Source organism: Lathyrus oleraceus, chromosome 7, assembly GCF_024323335.1.
Source record: "Lathyrus oleraceus cultivar Zhongwan6 chromosome 7, CAAS_Psat_ZW6_1.0, whole genome shotgun sequence".
NCBI lineage: Eukaryota > Viridiplantae > Streptophyta > Magnoliopsida > Fabales > Fabaceae > Lathyrus > Lathyrus oleraceus.
In genome coordinates this window covers 486986774-487006906 of record NC_066585.1, presented here as the reverse complement: position 1 = coordinate 487006906, position 20133 = coordinate 486986774, and the positions used below count along the sequence as shown (strand labels likewise).

Here is a 20133-nt window from a genome sequence, read left to right as displayed (position 1 = left end):
TGTTTTTAATTATTTTCAATTTGGTGCTCGAAGTTATATTTGTTGTTCGCGGTAGGGTTTTCTCAAAAGAAATCGTTTTCAAGAATTTCAGAATTCTATTTAGGCCAATATTATGAATTATAAAAATACATTTCCAGACAGATCCAGCAAACTAAAGCTCGTTAAAGAACATCGCTGTTTCAACTTTAATAAACCAATAAGCAAGTTTAAGATAAGTCATTTTGAAGTATATTAGAATAAAATCATCATTTTCATACACAGAAAAGATTCAACGGTTCCCACTACTTCATTCCAATTTACAAAAGATAAAAGTTCAAAATCAACGCAGCAAACAAGAACCTAAAAATCTAAGAACTAGTGAACTTAGTCACAGCTTTGGTACCCTCAGAGACGGCATGCTTGGCCAATTCTCCGGGCAGAACAAGCCTGACCGCGGTCTGAATTTCCCTAGAAGTGATTGTTGGCTTCTTGTTGTACCTTGCAAGTCTTGAAGATTCGGCAGCTAGCTTCTCGAAGATGTCGTTGATGAAACTGTTCATGATACCCATGGCCTTGCTTGAGATGCCAATGTCAGGGTGAACTTGTTTCAGAACTTTGAAGATGTAGATCTTGTATGTCTCCACACTCTTCTTGTTTCTCTTCTTCTTCTTGTCTCCGGCGGCGGCACCGCCATCCTTAGGCAGCTTCTTTCCGGCCTTTGGCTTCTTCTCAGCCGGAGCCTTCTCAGCTACAGTCGTTTTCTTCTCCTCCGCGGGTTTCTTCTCAGCTGGCTTCTTCTCCCCCTTTGGCGCCATTGAAGAAATTGAGAATTTAGGTTTTCGAATTTGCAAATTGAATATGGATGTGGTTGAGTGAAGAATGTTGCGGTGATTAATATATGACAAGGTTCTTGGATTACTATTGGTTAATGCGGTTGTTCGCGGATTGATGACGTGTCACTCTTGCAGCCGTTACATTACATTCTATAGACGGTTACGATCTTGCTTTGATTTCACGATGATGCTTTTCTTTTTTTCCCTTCAATTCCAGATTTCCAGTAGGACCTAATTAATTTTAAAGCACGCCCAAATGGATATTACCAATTGTACACTAGTATCTCTGTTTTCGCGGTTTTTTATTTTGAAACTGTGATTTTAATTTTTCAAAACACTAACGTAAATATATTTTTTTAACTTGACTTAAATACATTTTAATCTTTATATATTTATATTTCAAAAACATATTTAAAAAAAAAATGGTTTATCACTCAGTTCTAAAAGTCGAAGATCATTTAAGTTTTTATTTATAATTTTTTTACCTTATTTCATTACATAACATTTGATTTTAATATCTTTTATTTCGTTTGGGTTTATTAACTTTAACATTCTATTGTTATGTATTCCATTCTATGTATAATATATTATAGTTTATTCACTTTTTTTATGGGTCACTCATCTTATTCCAACTCAATAACTCATTTCGAATCAATGATATATTAAATAGAGGTTTTAAGTCTTCTTTCCCTAAAAGTCCAAATATTAATGCAAATGGCTTACAAGAAGAAAAAAATTGCGAAAAAAGTCATCCAAGTCGAAAGGGCAACTAATATGCTGCCCTTGAAATAAATAGTTCAACCTTATAAACACTTTCCAACCCTATAATAAAGCAACTAACTCAATGGTAGAAAAATAATATTCAAATTAAAAGCATATTCAAGGAGTATGTGTTTTATGATCGTCGTACGGTCTGCCACCTAACTACACTATGTCGTTTTGTGAATGCTTATAGAGTAGGACCTTCCACTCAACACACAGAAAAATTTCTTGTAATCATTGAAACTCGGTCGATCGTCCATACTTTTGCTCAGGGTCCCTTCAATGATCCTCGGTTTGCGTACCACATTGTTGGTCCCTAAGACAGTGATCTAGAAAAGACAAGAAAGGTTAATGAAGTAAAGGAGAAATATCATATCATATAGAGAAGGTTAAGAGTCTTATAAGAAAATGATATATTTGGATTAGATGTTATGGGCATGTGCTTGGTCCCGACTTGACAATCCCGTCCAAATTCAAGGTCCTGGAATTCGAGAAGTATAAGGGACATATTTGTCCAATAAGCCTTCTAATCATGTACTTTCGAAAGATGGGTGCCCACACAAAAAATGACAAGCTATTAATCCACTGTTTTCAAGATAGTTTGAGTGAAGCGTCTTTGAAATCATAAATGGATCCTGATAGAAGACAGTTGCAAAGCATGGGCATGAAGGAGACAAAATCTTTTAAAGAATACGTTTGTCATCCGGTGAACCGACTTTAGGTGTTTTTGCTTTAGAAAGCAAATGTCGCGGTTAGCAAGAGTCGCCACCGACTTTTCTTTTATCCCATAAGGAAAGGTGGAAAAGAACAGGAAAGACCTTAATTTAGATTTTGGGTTCGGGAGGTACATTATACAAAGGGAAGGTGTTAGCACCCTTTGTATCCATGGTTATCCATGGGCTCTTAATTGCTTCATCACTTATGTTTTTCTTGTTTGAAAAAGTGTTTGATAAGGGTTTAGGAAATGTTTTGAAAAGGAGAATTTAACTTTGTAATGATTCTTGTATGAATGTATACAAAGTGGTTATCTCGTTTAGTTTTGAAAGGTGTGAGGTGTGAAAAGTATTTTAAGTTGTGAATAAGCAATTAAGAGTTATACCTACCCAAGGTCTTTATGGGAATTTCCTATCCTTATGAGGGTAAAACTGTCCTTACTATTGAGAAGTAAGTAGTTTTATCCTTTGGATGTAAAAGGGTCATCGTAGGGTCATCGATTGGTCATTGAAGGCAACAGTTGTGAGGATACCTTAGCATTCGAAGGGACAATCATCATTTAACCGTAGGCTACACTGAAGGGTCATTGAGGGACAAAGGCAACATTCGAGGGACTATGATGATTTAACCGAAGGGTCTTTGCTAAGTGTATCCCCACATTCGCGGGACATGACCATAATACCGTAATCGTAGGGTAACAAAGAGAGGTCCAAGATCACTTATTTAAAGGCAATATTTTACAATCAATTAGGTAGTTGTAATCACTTAAGTAATTAGGTCCACATTAAAATCGATTAAATAATTAGGATGAATCTCCACATTAAAATCAAGTAGGTAATTAGGATGAATCTCCACATTAAAATCAATTAGGTAATTTAGGATGAATCTCCACAAGGGTATCCCACAAATAAAGTGGAATACCTGGCAAGCTACTTGTTCCTGGGAATATATGAACCTTTACAACATTCAGCACACATGTCAGGATACCAAATCAGGGTGTAATCAAGGATTACACCGCAAAAGAACACAGCAGTAAGAATGTCAGGCAAAATAACGCATGATTAACATAGAACCGATCAGATAAGCATAGAACAGAACAATCAAAATATTAGCGACTGTCACGTTCGCTTCTGCCTCGCCTAGCGAAGGCCTAGCGAATACTCGCTACATGCTCGCTTAGCGATGTGCTAGCGAGCGGCTGCGGGTTTTGAATTCCAGAACAGTACGACCTCAACCTGCTGCATGGCTTATGGCATCCAATACATAATTACATGGTTCAGCATTCACAATATTCAGGCACACTTAAATTCACATGCAAAACCTCAAATATGTTTATGAATTCAATTATAATATCACATGCAAATTAAGAACATAAAGCGGTAATAGTAACGCAAACCTGTTTGCAATCGAATCACAACCTTGAATTGGCCAGTCGGATTGAGTTGGGCGGAGGTGGCTTTGATGCGAATGAGTTTCCTTCAGGGTTTCCTTTAGGGTTGCTTCGAATCCTCTGAGTTAGCCTTCAGGGTTTCCTTTAGGGTTGCTTCGAATCCTCTGAGTTAGCCTTCAGGGTTTGTTGTGCTTTCGCTCTTGCTCCCGTCTTCCTTCCGTTTTTGTTCCTTTTTTCTGAATGAAGTCCTTAGTATTTATAATGCTTTTTCGTGACCTAATGGGCTCAGAATGAAGCCCAGAATTTTCTGGTATTCGCAAGCTTCGCTAGGCGAGTGGCACAGCGAAGGGTTCGCTAGGCGAAGGTTTTGCTCGCCTAGCGAGCAGGCCAGTTTGGGCCATTTTCTGGATTTGGCCATCTGTGTGCTGGGCCTTTGTTCTTTTGGGATCAATGCCTTGAAAAATAAGTTGGAGTGTCCTGAAAACTTCCTTGTAATATTAACGGGCAAATTTTGGGGTATGACAGCTGCCCCTGTTCAATTTTCTTGAATCGAGAGAATTAGAATGGTTTGTACGCCATTCGTGGTCTGGAGGTGAAAGATTATTGAACACTTAGAATGCCCCAAAATTTCCACTTGTTAATCAACCGTTAGTCTTGATGAAGATGGGCTTAAAGATACCATCCAGGAAATTTGATGATGAGAACTTCAGAGTGCGTCGTACATTAGACGATATCTGAAGACATGGGTGTCATACCGGGTCATACGCTAGACCGTACGGTGAGTCATCCATTAGGCTGTCGACTTCGCCGGGGAGTCAAAGTGTTATATGCTGCTGGGGATACGGGATCAGAATGGATCATACGCTAGCTCGTATCTGAATAGCAGAATGAGTCATTCATTAGGCGGGTGATTTCACGGGTGACTCCACTGGGGACGAAAGATCAGAATGGATCGTACGCCAGATCGTATCTGAGTTGCAGAACGAGTCGTCCACCAGAATACCCTTTTTTGCCCAAGCCGCCTTTTCAGGTTTTCGACTTGCCGGGTGTACATTTTTATATGTTTATCCCTAATTTTTGCCCGAACCCTTTTGGTTCGCCGGGATGCCCTTACTTTTGCCTAGATACTTCGACCTAGCGGGTCTCTTTTATGCGTAGTATTTTTTAACTATGTCCGCGTTCACAGGATGCGGGAAATCTTCGCCATCCATTGTAGCAAGCATCATGGCTCCACCAGAGAATACCTTCTTAACTACAAATGGCCCTTCGTATGTGGGAGTCCATTTGCCTCTAGGATCACCTTGTGGTAGAATGATTCGCTTTATTACCAAGTTGCCAATTTGATACACCTGTCTCTTGACTCTTTTGTTAAATGCCTGGGTCATGCGCTTCTGATATATCTGCCCATGACAAACAGCCGCAAGTCTCTTCTCATCAATCAAATTTATCTGATCGAGCCGAGTCTGAATCCATTCATCCTCATCTAAGCCCGCCTCTTTCATGATTCTTAGAGAGGGAATCTGAACTTCCACTGGTAAAACGGCTTCCATTCCGTAAACTAAAGAGAACGGAGTTGCCCCTGTCGAAGTGCGCACTGAAGTGCGATAACCATGGAGAGCAAACGGTAACATCTCATGCCAGTCTTTGTATGTTACTGTCATCTTTTGTATGATCTTCTTAATATTCTTATTAGCAGCTTCTACGGCGCCATTCATCTTTGGCCGGTACGGAGAGGAGTTATGGTGTTTTATTTTGAACTGCGTGCAGAGTTCAGTAATCATCTTGTTGTTCAAATTAGTACCATTGTCAGTGGTAATTCTTTCAGGGATGCCATATCGACAAATAAGACTATTCTTGATGAACCGTGCCACCACATTCTTGGTAACAGAAGCAAATGAGGCTGCCTCTACCCACTTTGTAAAGTAATCAATAGCAACAAGAATGAAACGATGTCCATTAGAAGCAGTAGGTTTAATCTCTCCAATCATATCAATGCCCCACATTGCAAAGGGCCAAGGAGTTGTCAACACGTTTAATGGAGCAGGAGGCACATGTACTTTGTCCGCATAGATCTGGCACTTGTGACAAATTCTGGAGTGATGGTGGCAATCAGTTTCCATGGTAGACCAATAATACCCTGATCTCAGAATCTTCTTGGCCATTGTATGTCCACTAGAATGGGTCCCGAAAACACCGTCATGCATGTCTTCCATAATCCTTTTTGCTTCTTTTCTATCCACACAGCGAAGCAGAGTCTAATCATGATTACGTTTGTATAATACTCCATTACTCAAAAAGAACTTAGCGGAGAACTTCCTCAGAAATTTTTTGTCGTTGATGGATGCCCCTTCAGGGTATTCCTGAGCTTCTAAATATCTTTTTACTTCGTGGAACCAAGGTTTCTCCTCTACTCCCTCAGTATTAAGTTCATAACAGTATGCTGGTTCGTCTAATCGTTCAATGGTGATCCTGGGAGCTTCACTGTCCCATCTGACTCTGAACATAGATGACATGGTAGCCAATGCGTCTGCCAACTGATTCTCTTCTCGTGGAATATGTTCGAAGGTAATCTCTTCAAAGTACGGGATTAATGTTAACACCCGCTCTCGATAAGAGATGAGATTTGGACGTTTAGTATCCCATTCTCCTTTGATATGACTGATTACTAATGCTGAGTCTCCGTACGCACTCAAAAACTTGATTCGCAGGTCTATAGCAGCTCTGAGTCCCAAAATACACGCTTCATACTCAGCCATATTGTTGGTGTAACACCCCAATTAAAATAAGATAATTATTTAATTTAAATTAATATTTTATTTATTAATTTAATTGAATAATTGGAAGTTTGGATTATTATTATTATTTTGGAATAATAATTATTGGGTTATTATTTTATTGGAATAAAATAAGTTGGAATAATAAAAAGTCCCATTTTTGGTAAAAAGGGTTTTCACGTGAAAAGGAAAACAGGGAAGCGGCTGCAAGTGGAAAAAGGAAAAAGGCAGAGCAAGAGAGGAGGAAAAGCTTGAAGCTCAGAGATTTGCCGGATTAACTCAGGTAAGGGGGGTTTATCATCGATTAACGGGTATTATGGGATGATATGTACTGGGTAGTAATAAACTATTGTTTTACCTCTGATTAGATTGATGTATGCTGAAAATGGTGAAATATTGGATGAACGAAATTGGGATTTTTAATCGAAGGAATTCGTAGAAATTATATGTAGTGATGTTAGGATTTGTGAAATCGAATAGGGGATGATTCGGGTTAGATGATATGAGTAATATTGTGTGAAATTTGGACTGTGGAAGGGTGAATTGGATAGATCTCGTAGCAGAGAAAGCCATTGCAGATCTGAGGGTTCTGGTTTCTGGTCATACGCGTATGGCACTAGGCAATACGCGTATGAGATGGCTGGTACGCGTATGGCACTAGGCAATACGCGTATGGATGAGGAAGATGATGTTTTGAACGTGTTTTGGTCTCTGTTGGTACGCGTATGGGAATGTGATACGCGTAGCATACGCGTATGGACGTGGGCATTACGCGTATGGATTTGGTCAGGCGTGGGCAATACGCGTATGGGCATAGGCAATACGCGTATGGGCAGAATTGTGATTTTTCTGTGCTGTTGTTGTGCAGTTTTTGGTTGTTTAGGCTGAGTGATGTACTTAGCTGATGTATGATGTAGCAGGGATCATTTCCCGTTGTTTTGAGTAGTATAGGTATTAGTAGAATGTGTTAATACTGTATTTGATTATGTGGCATGATGTGATATGCTTTTGTGATAAAATGTATGAATGATGTGTGATGATAAGCATGATGCTGTGAATGTATCAATTATGTATGCATTTATGAATAGACTGTTTTATGGCTTAGAGGGTGAGCTTATGTCTATTCTTGAATTGTTGCTGTTGTTGTTGCATTGCTAGGTGATTAGCATGCTTATTCTAGCCTTTGGGGCTGTAGCTAATTCCCATGGTGAGGAATTAGTGAGTGAACCATGGTGGGTTTGTTGTTGATGTTTGCATGCTAGATGATTAGTGTGCATAGTCTAGCCTTCAGGGCTGTAGCTAATTCCCATGGTGAGGAATTAGTGAGTGAGTCATTAGATCTCAAATGAATGGGACTAGTGAGCTTAGTAGCCGTATCTGGATTTGATCGGTGAGCTTGAACTGTATGCTCAAGAATAGTCGGTACCGCATGTGTGGAGTCTCATTTCATAATGAATGTATGGCATATAATATGAATGGATGTATTCCAGTATTATATGTGTGTTATGTGTTGTGTTGTTGATGTTGAGTATGGTTGAGATTATACATATGCTATCTGTTACTGTTGAATATGATGTTTGAACGGATATTGCCGTTGCTGAGTGCGTAGTCTGATTAGGGTGAATTGATGTGTTATTTACTTAGCATTACATGTTGTTCTATAATGCTTATTATATTGATTGAGGAACTCACCCTTACATCTATTTTTCAGGTAACGAGCAGTGAGTTGAGTAGAAGCTACTACTATGGAGTCTAGTGTCGTCCTTAGTGGGTCATGCTCTGGTAGATGTAACATCGGGAGGGAATGTTTGACTATGTTTTAATTTAGTTGTTGATTCAACTTTACATGTAATGTAGTACATGATTTGAATGTCGATGTTTTGTACCCGCTGCGAATTATGCAAAAGAGTCTTATTTTGATTTAATAAATGAGCATGACAGGATATTTTGACGAATGTTGTGGAATGATTGTGTGACACCCTTCGGGGCATAATTACTCTGATTGATATGTTATTATTTTAATTAAATATTTTGGGGTATTTAGAAGGGTGTTACATTAGTGGTATCAGAGCATAGTCGGTCGAGTCGAGTCGTAATTATTCTGTTTCCCCTGTACGGTATAGGTGTTGTGTAACCTATCAGTACTCATTGTTTTAGTTTGTTTGGGTTTTCAGAATAGAGATGGCTGGAAGAGGTAGAGATGATGCTGCAATTGCTGAGGCTCTGGGTATGCTAGCTGGAGTACTTGGAGGAAATCTGAATGTTGTGGGAATGGGAGCTGCTCGTCAACTGAGTGAGTTCCAGAAGAACAATCCTCCAATGTTTAAGGGAGCATACGATCCAGATGGCGCTCAGAAGTGGTTGAAAGAGATCGAGAGAATCTTCCGAGTAACTGAGTGTGCCGATAACCAGAAGGTCAGGTTCGGTACGCATATGCTGTCAGAGGAAGCTGATGATTGGTGGGTTGCTACCCGCACCGAGTTGGAATCTGCTGGAAATGCTAAGATCACTTGGGCTGTGTTCAGAGAGAGATTTCTGAGGAAGTACTTTCCAGAGGATGTCAGAGGAAAGAAAGAAATAGAATTCTTGGAATTGAAGCAGGGTAACCGGTCTGTTACTGAGTATGCTGCTAAGTTCACAGAGCTGTCAAAGTATTATACTCCCTATAGTGAGGCTACTGGGGAATTTTCCAAATGTGTGAAGTTTGAGAACGGGTTGCGTCCCGAGATCAAGCAGGCGATTGGATACCAGCGGATCAGGGTGTTTTCTGATTTGGTTGACTGTTGCAGGATTTTCGAACAGGATTCCAAGGCTAGAGCAGAGAGCTATCAGCAAAGGGTTGATAGGAAAGGTAAGAATCAGATTGATCGTGGAAAACCGTATGCAGCTGGCAAAGGTTTCCAGCGGCAGAGTGGGATGAAGAGGCCTAGTGGGGGAGACTCTAGTGCTCCTGTTAAGTGTTATAGATGTGGTCGGGCTGGACATCGTGTTCATGAGTGTACCAGTGCCGAGATGAAGTGTTTCAAGTGTGGAAAAGGTGGTCATTTGGCTGCAGAGTGTCGGTTGAAGACTGTGACTTGTTTCAACTGTGGAGAAGTGGGTCATATCAGTCCATAGTGTCCTAAGCCGAAGAAAGAGAATCAGTCAGGAGGCAAGGTCTTTGCTTTATCGGGTTCTGAGACTTCTGCAGATGATCGTTTGATCCGAGGTACGTGTTATATTAATGGCTTTCCTCTTGTAGCTATTATTGACACAGGTGCGACTCATTCTTTTATATCTTTGGATTGTGCTGTGAAACTTAAGTTAGAGATATCTGAGATGTTGGGTAGTATGGTGATTGATACTCCTGCGAAGGGTTCAGTGACTACTACTTCAGTTTGTTTAAGTTGCCCTTTGAGTATTTTTGGTAGGGATTTTAGGATAGACCTTGTGTGTCTTCCACTAGTGCAGATTGATGTTATTCTGGGTATGAACTGGTTAGTGTTTAACCGAGTCTATATCAACTGTTTTGATAAGACTGTGATCTTTCCTGAGGTTGGGGAATAAAAGAGTTTGTTTCTATCAGCAAGGCAAGTGAATGAGGAAGTAGCAGATGGGGCAGAGTTGTTTATGCTGTTAGCGACTTTGGAAGCTAAAGATAAACTGGTGATTTGTGATCTGGCTGTGGTGTGTGATTTTCCTGATGTGTTTCCGGAAGAGGTGAATGAATTGCCGCCAGAGCGTGAAGTTGAGTTCTCGATTGATTTGGTACCTGGTACTAGGCCAATATCGATGGCTCCGTACCGTATGTCTGCTGTTGAGCTGACTGAATTGAAGAGTCAGTTGGAAGATTTGTTGGATAAGAAATTTATTCGTCCGAGTGTGTCGCCGTGGGGTGCACCAGTGTTATTGGTTAAGAAGAAAGAAGGTACTATGAGGTTGTGTGTGGACTACAGGCAACTGAATAAAGTGACGATCAAGAATCGGTATCCTTTGCCGAGGATTGATGATTTGATGGATCAGTTGGTTGGTGCGAGTGTGTTTAGCAAGATAGATTTGAGATCTGGGTATCACCAGATACGTGTGAAAACTGAGGATATTCAGAAGACTGCTTTCAGAACAAGGTATGGACATTATGAGTATTCTGTAATGCCTTTTGGTGTGACTAATGCGCCTGGAGTATTTATGGAGTATATGAATAGGATTTTCCATCCGTACCTAGACAAGTTTGTGGTAGTGTTTATTGATGACATTTTAGTGTATTCGAAATCTGAAGAAGAGCATGCTGAGCATTTGAGAGTGGTTTTGGGAGTTCTACGAGAAAAGAAGTTATTTGCTAAACTGTCTAAGTGTGAATTTTGGTTAGAAGAAGTTAGTTTTCTTGGTCATGTGATTTCAAGAGGTGGTGTTGCTGTTGATCCTTCTAAGATAGAAGCGGTGTCTAAGTGGGAAGCTCCGAAGTCAGTTTCTGAGATAAGAAGTTTTCTTGGACTTGCAGGGTATTATAGGAAGTTCATTGAGGGATTTTCTAAGTTGGCGTTACCGTTGACGATGTTGACTAGAAAGGGGCAAGCGTTTGTTTGGGACTCAAGATGTGAAGAAGGTTTCCAAGAGTTAAAGAGAAGGTTAACTACTGCTCCTATTCTGATATTACCGAGTTCGTCGGAATCATTTGAGGTTTACTGTGATGCTTCATTGTTGGGCTTGGGTGGTGTGTTGATGCAGAATAAGCAGGTTATAGCTTATGCTTTGAGACAGCTAAGAGTTCATGAGAGGAACTATCCGACACACGATTTAGAGTTGGCAGCTGTGGTATTTGTTCTGAAGTTATGGAGACATTACTTGTATGGGTCAAGATTTGAGGTTTTCAGTGATCATAAAAGTTTAAAGTATTTGTTTGATCAGAAAGAGCTAAATATGAGACAGAGGAGATGGTTAGAATTTCTGAAGGATTATGATTTTGGTTTGAATTACCATCCGGGTAAAGCAAATGTAGTGGCTGATGCATTGAGTAGGAAATCATTGCATATGTCTATGTTAATGGTTCAGGAATTGGATTTAATTGAGCAGTTTAGAGACTTGAGTTTGGTGTGTGAGAGTACTCACAATAGTGTTAAATTGGGAATGTTGAAGTTAACAAGTGGTATTCTGGATGAGATCAGAGAGGGTCAGAAATCCGATATGCTTTTGGTTGATAAGTTGACCTTAGTGAATCAAGGTCAAGGTGGTGAATTCCGAGTTGACGAGAATGGTGTTTTGAAATTTGGTAATCGGGTGTGTGTTCCGGACGTTGCCGAACTTAAGAAGAGTATTCTTGAGGAAGGACATCGTAGTGGCTTGAGTATTCATCCTGGAGCTACGAAGATGTATCATGATTTGAAGAAGTTATTTTGGTGGCCGGGAATGAAAAGAGAAATTGCGAGTTTTGTTTATTCCTGTTTGACTTGTCAGAAGTCGAAGATTGAGCATCAGAAGCCGTCTGGGCTAATGCAACCGTTGGCTATCCCAGAGTGGAAGTGGGATAGTATCAGTATGGATTTTGTTTCTGGTTTGCCGAGGACAAATAAGAATTTTGAAGCTATTTGGGTGATTGTGGATAGATTGACGAAGTCGGCTCATTTCATTCCGATCAGAATGGATTATCCGTTAGAGAGATTAGCCGAGTTGTATATTGAGAAGATTGTAAGCTTGCATGGTATTCCGTCCAGTATTGTTTCGGACAGAGATCCTAGATTTACATCGAAGTTCTGGGAAGGTTTGCAGAGGGCTTTGGGAACTAAGCTGAGATTGAGTTCTGCATATCATCCGCAGACTGATGGTCAGACTGAGAGGACGATTCAGTCATTAGAGGATCTTCTGAGAGCTTGTGTTTTGGAAAAGGGAGGTGCTTGGGATTGTTATTTGCCTTTGATTGAGTTTACCTACAACAATAGTTTTCATTCGAGTATTGGTATGGCACCGTTTGAAGCTTTGTATGGTAGGAGATGTCGGACGCCTTTATGTTGGTATGAGTCCGGTGAGAGTGTTGTGGTTGGACCGGAGATTGTTCAACAAACTACGGAAAAGATTAAGATGATTCAAGAGAAAATGAGAATTGCTCAGAGTCGTCAGAAGAGTTATCATGACAAGAGGAGGAAGTCACTTGAGTTCCAAGAGGGAGATCATGTGTTTCTTCGTGTTACTCCGATAACTGGTGTTGGTCGAGCTTTGAAGTCGAAGAAGTTGACACCTCGATTTATTGGTCCTTATCAGATTTTGGAGAGGATAGGAGAGGTAGCCTATCGTATCGCTTTACCGCCATCGCTTGCGAATTTGCATGAGGTTTTTCATGTGTCTCAGTTGAGGAGGTACATTCATGATCCGTCGCATGTAGTCCAAATAGATGATGTACAGGTGAGAGATAACCTGACTGTGGAAACATCACCTATGAGGATCGAGGATCGAGAATTGAAGCAGTTGCGGGGTAAAGAGATTGCCTTGGTGAAGGTAGCTTGGGGAGGACCAGCAGGTGGCAATGTGACTTGGGAACTTGAGAGCCAGATGAAGGAGTCTTATCCGGAGTTGTTCGCTTGAGGTATGTTTTCGAGGACGAAAACTCTTTTAGTGGGGGAGAGTTGTAACACCCCAATTAAAATAAGATAATTATTTAATTTAAATTAATATTTTATTTATTAATTTAATTGAATAATTGGAAGTTTGGATTATTATTATTATTTTGGAATAATAATTATTGGGTTATTATTTTATTGGAATAAAATAAGTTGGAATAATAAAAAGTCCCATTTTTGGTAAAAAGGGTTTTCACGTGAAAAGGAAAACAGGGAAGCGGCTGCAAGTGGAAAAAGGAAAAAGGCAGAGCAAGAGAGGAGGAAAAGCTTGAAGCTCAGAGATTTGCCGGATTAACTCAGGTAAGGGGGGTTTATCATCGATTAACGGGTATTATGGGATGATATGTACTGGGTAGTAATAAACTATTGTTTTACCTCTGATTAGATTGATGTATGCTGAAAATGGTGAAATATTGGATGAACGAAATTGGGATTTTTAATCGAAGGAATTCGTAGAAATTATATGTAGTGATGTTAGGATTTGTGAAATCGAATAGGGGATGATTCGGGTTAGATGATATGAGTAATATTGTGTGAAATTTGGACTGTGGAAGGGTGAATTGGATAGATCTCGTAGCAGAGAAAGCCATTGCAGATCTGAGGGTTCTGGTTTCTGGTCATACGCATATGGCACTAGGCAATACGCGTATGAGATGGCTGGTACGCGTATGGCACTAGGCAATACGCGTATGGATGAGGAAGATGATGTTTTGAACGTGTTTTGGTCTCTGTTGGTACGCGTATGGGAATGTGATACGCGTAGCATACGCGTATGGACGTGGGCATTACGCGTATGGATTTGGTCAGGCGTGGGCAATACGCGTATGGGCATAGGCAATACGCGTATGGGCAGAATTGTGATTTTTCTGTGTTGTTGTTGTGCAGTTTTTGGTTGTTTAGGCTGAGTGATGTACTTAGCTGATGTATGATGTAGCAGGGATCATTTCCCGTTGTTTTGAGTAGTATAGATATTAGTAGAATGTGCTAATACTGTATTTGATTATGTGGCATGATGTGATATGCTTTTGTGATAAAATGTATGAATGATGTGTGATGATAAGCATGATGCTGTGAATGTATCAGTTATGTATGCATTTGTGAATAGACTGTTTTATGGCTTAGAGGGTGAGCTTATGTCTATTCTTGAATTGTTGCTGTTGTTGTTGCATTGCTAGGTGATTAGCATGCTTATTCTAGCCTTTGGGGCTGTAGCTAATTCCCATGGTGAGGAATTAGTGAGTGAACCATGGTGGGTTTGTTGTTGATGTTTGCATGCTAGATGATTAGTGTGCATAGTCTAGCCTTCGGGGCTGTAGCTAATTCCCATGGTGAGGAATTAGTGAGTGAGTCATTAGATCTCAAATGAATGGGACTAGTGAGCTTAGTAGCCGTATCTGGATTTGATCGGTGAGCTTGAACTGTATGCTCAAGAATAGTCGGTACCGCATGTGTGGAGTCTCATTTCATAATGAATGTATGGCATATAATATGAATGGATGTATTCCAGTATTATATGTGTGTTATGTGTTGTGTTGTTGATGTTGAGTATGGTTGAGATTATACATATGCTATCTGTTACTGTTGAATATGATGTTTGAACGGATATTGCCGTTGCTGAGTGCGTAGTCTGATTAGGGTGAATTGATGTGTTATTTACTTAGCATTACATGTTGTTCTATAATGCTTATTATATTGATTGAGGAACTCACCCTTACATCTATTTTTCAGGTAACGAGCAGTGAGTTGAGTAGAAGCTACTACTATGGAGTCTAGTGTCGTCCTTAGTGGGTCATGCTCTGGTAGATGTAACATCGGGAGGGAATGTTTGACTATGTTTTAATTTAGTTGTTGATTCAACTTTACATGTAATGTAGTACATGATTTGAATGTCGATGTTTTGTACCCGCTGCGAATTATGCAAAAGAGTCTTATTTTGATTTAATAAATGAGCATGACAGGATATTTTGATAATTGTTGTGGAATGATTGTGTGACACCCTTCGGGGCATAATTACTCTGATTGATATGTTATTATTTTAATTAAATATTTTGGGGTATTTAGAAGGGTGTTACAGTTGGTACAATCAAAACATAGTCTAGCAGTGAAAGGTGTATGGCAACCCCTGGGAGAAATAATTACAACACCAACACCATTGCCCAATGCATTAGAAGCTCCATCAAAAACCATAGTCCATCGGGATCCCAGTTCGGGTCCTTCATCCGGCCCAGGTTTTTCATAATCAGTAAAAAGCATGACATCCTCATCTGGGAACTCAAAATTCATAGATTGGTAATCGTCCACCGCTTGATGAGCCAAATGATCAGCTAGCACGCTTCCTTTGATTGCTTTCTGGGTAGTATACTGGATATCATACTCTGTTAAAACCATCTGCCATCTTGCTATTCTCCCGGAGAGAGCAGGTTTCTCAAATATATATTTGATAGGATCCATCTTAGAAATCAATAAAGTGGTATGATTCAACATATACTGTCTTAGTCGGTGAGCAGCCCAGGCCAAAGCACAACAAGTTTTCTCGAGCAGTGAGTATCTTGTTTCACAGTCGGTAAACTTTTTGCTAAGGTAGTATATGACATGCTCTTTTCGACCAGACTCGTCATGTTGCCCCAATACACACCCCATTGAATTTTCTAACACGGTCAAAGACATGATTAGAGGTCTTCCTTCAACGGGTGGTACCAGAATTGGAGGTTCTTGGAGATATTTCTTGATTTTGTCAAAAGCTTCTTGGCATTCATCATTCCATATCATCTCTTGATTTTTCCTCAGTAATTTGAAGATGGGTTTGCAGGTAGCGGTCAAATGGGAGATAAATCGGGCAATGTAATTCAACCGTCCCAAGAAACCTCTGACTTCTTTATCTGTACGAGGAACTGGCATTTCTTGAATAGCTCTCACCTTCGTTGGGTCAACTTCAATTCCTTTATCACTGACAATAAAGCCCAAGAGTTTACCGGATCTTACTCCAAAGGTGCATTTGTTCGGGTTCAATCTCAACTTGTATTTCTTCAACCTCTCAAACAGTTTGTATAAATGATCGAGATGTTCTTCTTCAGTATGAGATCTGGCTATCATGTCATCCACATATACTTCTATCTCATGATGGATCATATCATGGAACAAAACTACCATAGCACGCTGGTATGTTGCTCCTGCATTCTTCAAACCGAATGGCATTACTTTGTAACAGAAAGTGCCCCATTGCGTCACAAACGTGGTTTTCTCCATGTCCTCAGGTGCCATTTTAATCTGGTTATAACCCGAGAATCCATCCATGAAGGAGAATACTTTGTGTTGAGCGGTGTTATCTACCAGAACATCGATGTGCGGAAGTGGAAAGTCATCCTTGGGACTCGCCTTATTCAAATCTCTGTAATCTACACACATTCGCACCTTACCATCCTTCTTCGGTACCGGTACCACATTAGCAACCCATTGAGGATAAGAAGTAACGACTAGGAAACCGGCGTTAAATTGTTTCATAACTTCGGCTTTGATTTTCTCAGACATTTCCGGGCGCATGCGACAAACCTTCTGCTTAACAGGACGACAATCTTCCTTCATCGGCAGCCGATGCACTACTATATCAGTATCCAATCCGGGCATGTCTTCATAAGACCAAGCGAAAATCTCTACGTAGTCATGTAACATCTGAATCAATCTTTCTTTGACACTGTTTTCCAAGCCTGCTCCTATTTTGACTTCTTTCCTGTCTACTTCAGTACCCAAATTTACAATTTCGATTGTCTCCTCATGCGGTTGTATAGTCCTTTCTTCTTGCAGTAACAGTCTGGCAAGTTCTCCAAGTACCTCACAATCTTCCTCACTTCCATCCTCGGCTTGGTAGATCGGATTTTCAAAGTCATAGTGAACAGTAGTAGAACTATTATCAACAGGATCCAGAGTGGGTATGGATCTGCAATTTATTATGTGAGTGTGTGTAAGAGAGCATAGCTTGTTTCAAAGATGACAGGAAAGATAAAGAGCGCAATATTTGAATGCAAAAAGGTCCATTGATTTATTGAATGTGAATATGCTTATGAAATGACAAACCCTTAACAAATTAACTATTGTGCCCCAGGCATAGACACAATGCTTTAAGAAGTTCAATTGTAAACATAAAAAAAATTGCAACACTAAAATAGACAATAACAATTACTCCTGACTAAAGGAAATCGGGATAGTGTCTTCAGCCTTCCAATTATTGAGTCTGTCACCAATTGTTGGGTAAATCCAGCTATCCAGGTCGCAATTGCTGTCAGCATCTTCTACAGCATTAATCTGGTCTTTGACTGTCTTTTCAGAGCTAAATCCCAGGCCAAATCTATCAGACTTATAAGGTACATTGATCAGTTGACCCCAGCCAGTACGACCACCATCTTCAACCACGGCTTGAGCATCTTTCAGAGAAATCATAGCAGGAGGAGCACGAACAACCTTGGGCACACGGGGAGTTGGCTTAAGGACAGGACTGGTCGGAGGAATTACTTCAAAGGACTGAGAGGGAGTCTCAAAGAATTCACCATCCATCTCAACGTATCTGAAGGTATGCACACTACTGACCATATACTCTTCTTCTCCACACACAGTGACAATCTTACCCTCTATTGGATACCTCAGCTTTTGGTGGAGAGACGAAGCTACAGCGCTTGCCCCATGAATCCAAGGGCGCCCCAGCAAGCAGGAATAGGCAGGACGAATGTTCATTACATGAAAGATAGTGTTGAAAACCTGAGGTCCTATCTTGATAGGGAGAACCACTTCACCATGGACAACACTCTTCGCACCATCGTAAGCACGTACCACAACGTCACTAGGTTTCAGTTCAATGCCTTTACAATCAAGTTTATCGAGCACAGCTTTCGGCAGCACGTTCAAAGAAGAGCCATTATCGATCAACACATGAGACAAAGTGATCCCTTTACACTCAATGGAGATATGCAGGGCTTTATTGTGATTCTTTCCTGCTGGCGTCAGGTCAGCATCGGAAAAGCCTAGGTCGTTGTCCACAGCCAAGTGAGCAACATAATTTTCAAACTGATCGACGGATGTCTCCTGAGGTACATGAGCAGTCTTCAAGAATTTTATCAAGGCATGGGCATGGGATTCAGAAGATAACAACAAGGATAACATCGAGATCTTAGACGGGGTATGCCCCAACTGTTCTACCACATCAAAATCACTCTTGCGGATGATTTTCAGCATTTCTTCCATTTCCTGTTTGGCAACATCTTCAGTAGTAACTTCGACCGATGTCTCTGACTGAGAAGGGTTGACTGCTGGTTCCTTTCCTCGAGTTTCAGGGGCGGGAGGTGAGATTTCTGGAGAGAAGATCCTTCCGCTTCGAGTAACTTTACTAGTCCCAACAATGTCATTAGGATTAGCAGAATTACCAACTTGCTTTACGCCATGGATGTAAACATCACCTCCATAATTCCACGGAATGGCTTTGCTTGAGGAATACGGTATTGGGCCAGGTGCAGTAATGATTAGGGGAGCTACCTTGGGCTCAGCAGTAATCTTCACAGGTACTCTGGGAGCAGTAATCTTCATCGAAACTTTGGACCTTGCAATCACAGATATTTCTTCAATAATGTTTTCCACCTTAGGAATCCTTTCGAAGAGAATTGTATGATCATCTATCAGCCGTTGAATACCATTCCTCAATTTCAGGCAATCATTGGGTCGGAGTATACAGAGATCGCAATTTTCCGCACAACCTGGAAATAAACCAGCTTGCAACAACTTCTTCTTGATGGCCAGGAGAGGAGATGCTAAGTCAGCTACATTAGAAATATGAGAGTAGTCATCCACAACATTAACAGCCTTGTCATGATTAGGCATAGGTGCAGTGATGACATTAGGAGTCTCCGGAGGCTCAAATTCAATTTCCCCAGCGTCGATCATATCCTGGATTTTATTCTTCAACGACCAACAATCGTTTGTATCATGCCCGGGGCTATCGGAGTGATACGCGCACCTGGCATTGGGATTATAACGAGGGGAAGTAGTGTTGGGATTCGTAGGAGGATCTTTGAGGGTAATCAAATTTGCTTTTAGCATACCCTGCAGTGCCTGTGCTAAAGTCATATTGATCTTGGTAAACTGCCTTCTTGGCCTATCTTGTCTGTGCTGGAAGTTTTGAGATGGCGGTGCTGCAATCGTAACTGCTCCAATGGTATGGTCACAATTCTTCTTGCTACGACCCCTTTGACTGTACACAGCATTTGATTCATTCCTCCCCTGATAGGACCTTTTGGTGCTGGCAGAGGTAGTCGCCTGTATCTTTCCACTACGAATGCCGCTCTCCACCCGTTCACCTGTCAATATAAGTTCAGTGAAACCCGATGAAGAACTTCCCAGTAGATGGCTGTAGAATGGGCCAGTCAACGTACCCATGAACATGTCTACTAATTCCCGATCAGTCATAGGGGGTTTGACTCTGCCAGCCAAATCTCTCCATTTTTTAGCATATTCTTTGAAACTTTCTTTAGATCCCATAGTCATATTCTGCAACTGTAGCCGAGTAGGTGCTAGTTCAGAATTATACTGGTACTGTTTATAGAAAGTTGTTGCTAAATCAGTCCAGGTGCAGATATTAGAGCTCTCGAGCTGATAGTACCACTCTAACTGTGTGCCAGACAGGCTCTCTTGGAAGAAATGGATCCATAGCTTCCTATCAGTGGTATACGGCTGAATCTTTCTCACATAAACTCTCAGATGCATCTGAGGACAAGACGCACCATCGTACTTAGTGAAAGTGGGGATCTTGAATTTGCGGGGAATGACCACATCAGAGACTAGACCCAAGCTTTCGAAATCCAGACCGGGCGCCTTCTGGCCTTCCATAGCTAGCATACGTTCTTCTAGCAACTTGTACTTGCCATCTTTTGGAGAGTACTGTTCATTCTCGTAATCTTCATCGTCGTCCTCAGGGTTGAAGAGATCAACATTCTCCTCTTCTGAATCTGTCCCCTCTTCTTGATCCTTCGGAATCCTAATCTTGACCCCTGCAGCCTGTCTTTTAAGCCTTCTTACCGGGTTAATGTAACTCACAGGTTCCTTGTCTTTCTTCT

The 20133-nt window shown here is 40.8% G+C and overlaps 1 protein-coding gene across 1 annotated transcript; it reads right to left on the bottom strand.

Moving 5' to 3' along the window:
- Positions 1-205: 205 nt before the first annotated feature.
- Positions 206-862, bottom strand: LOC127106055 (probable histone H2B.1). Its single transcript, XM_051043335.1, has one exon. It carries the CDS (start codon positions 792-794, stop codon positions 348-350), a length of 447 nt encoding a protein of 148 aa, XP_050899292.1. The 5' UTR covers positions 795-862; the 3' UTR covers positions 206-347.
- Positions 863-20133: the final 19271 nt, after the last annotated feature.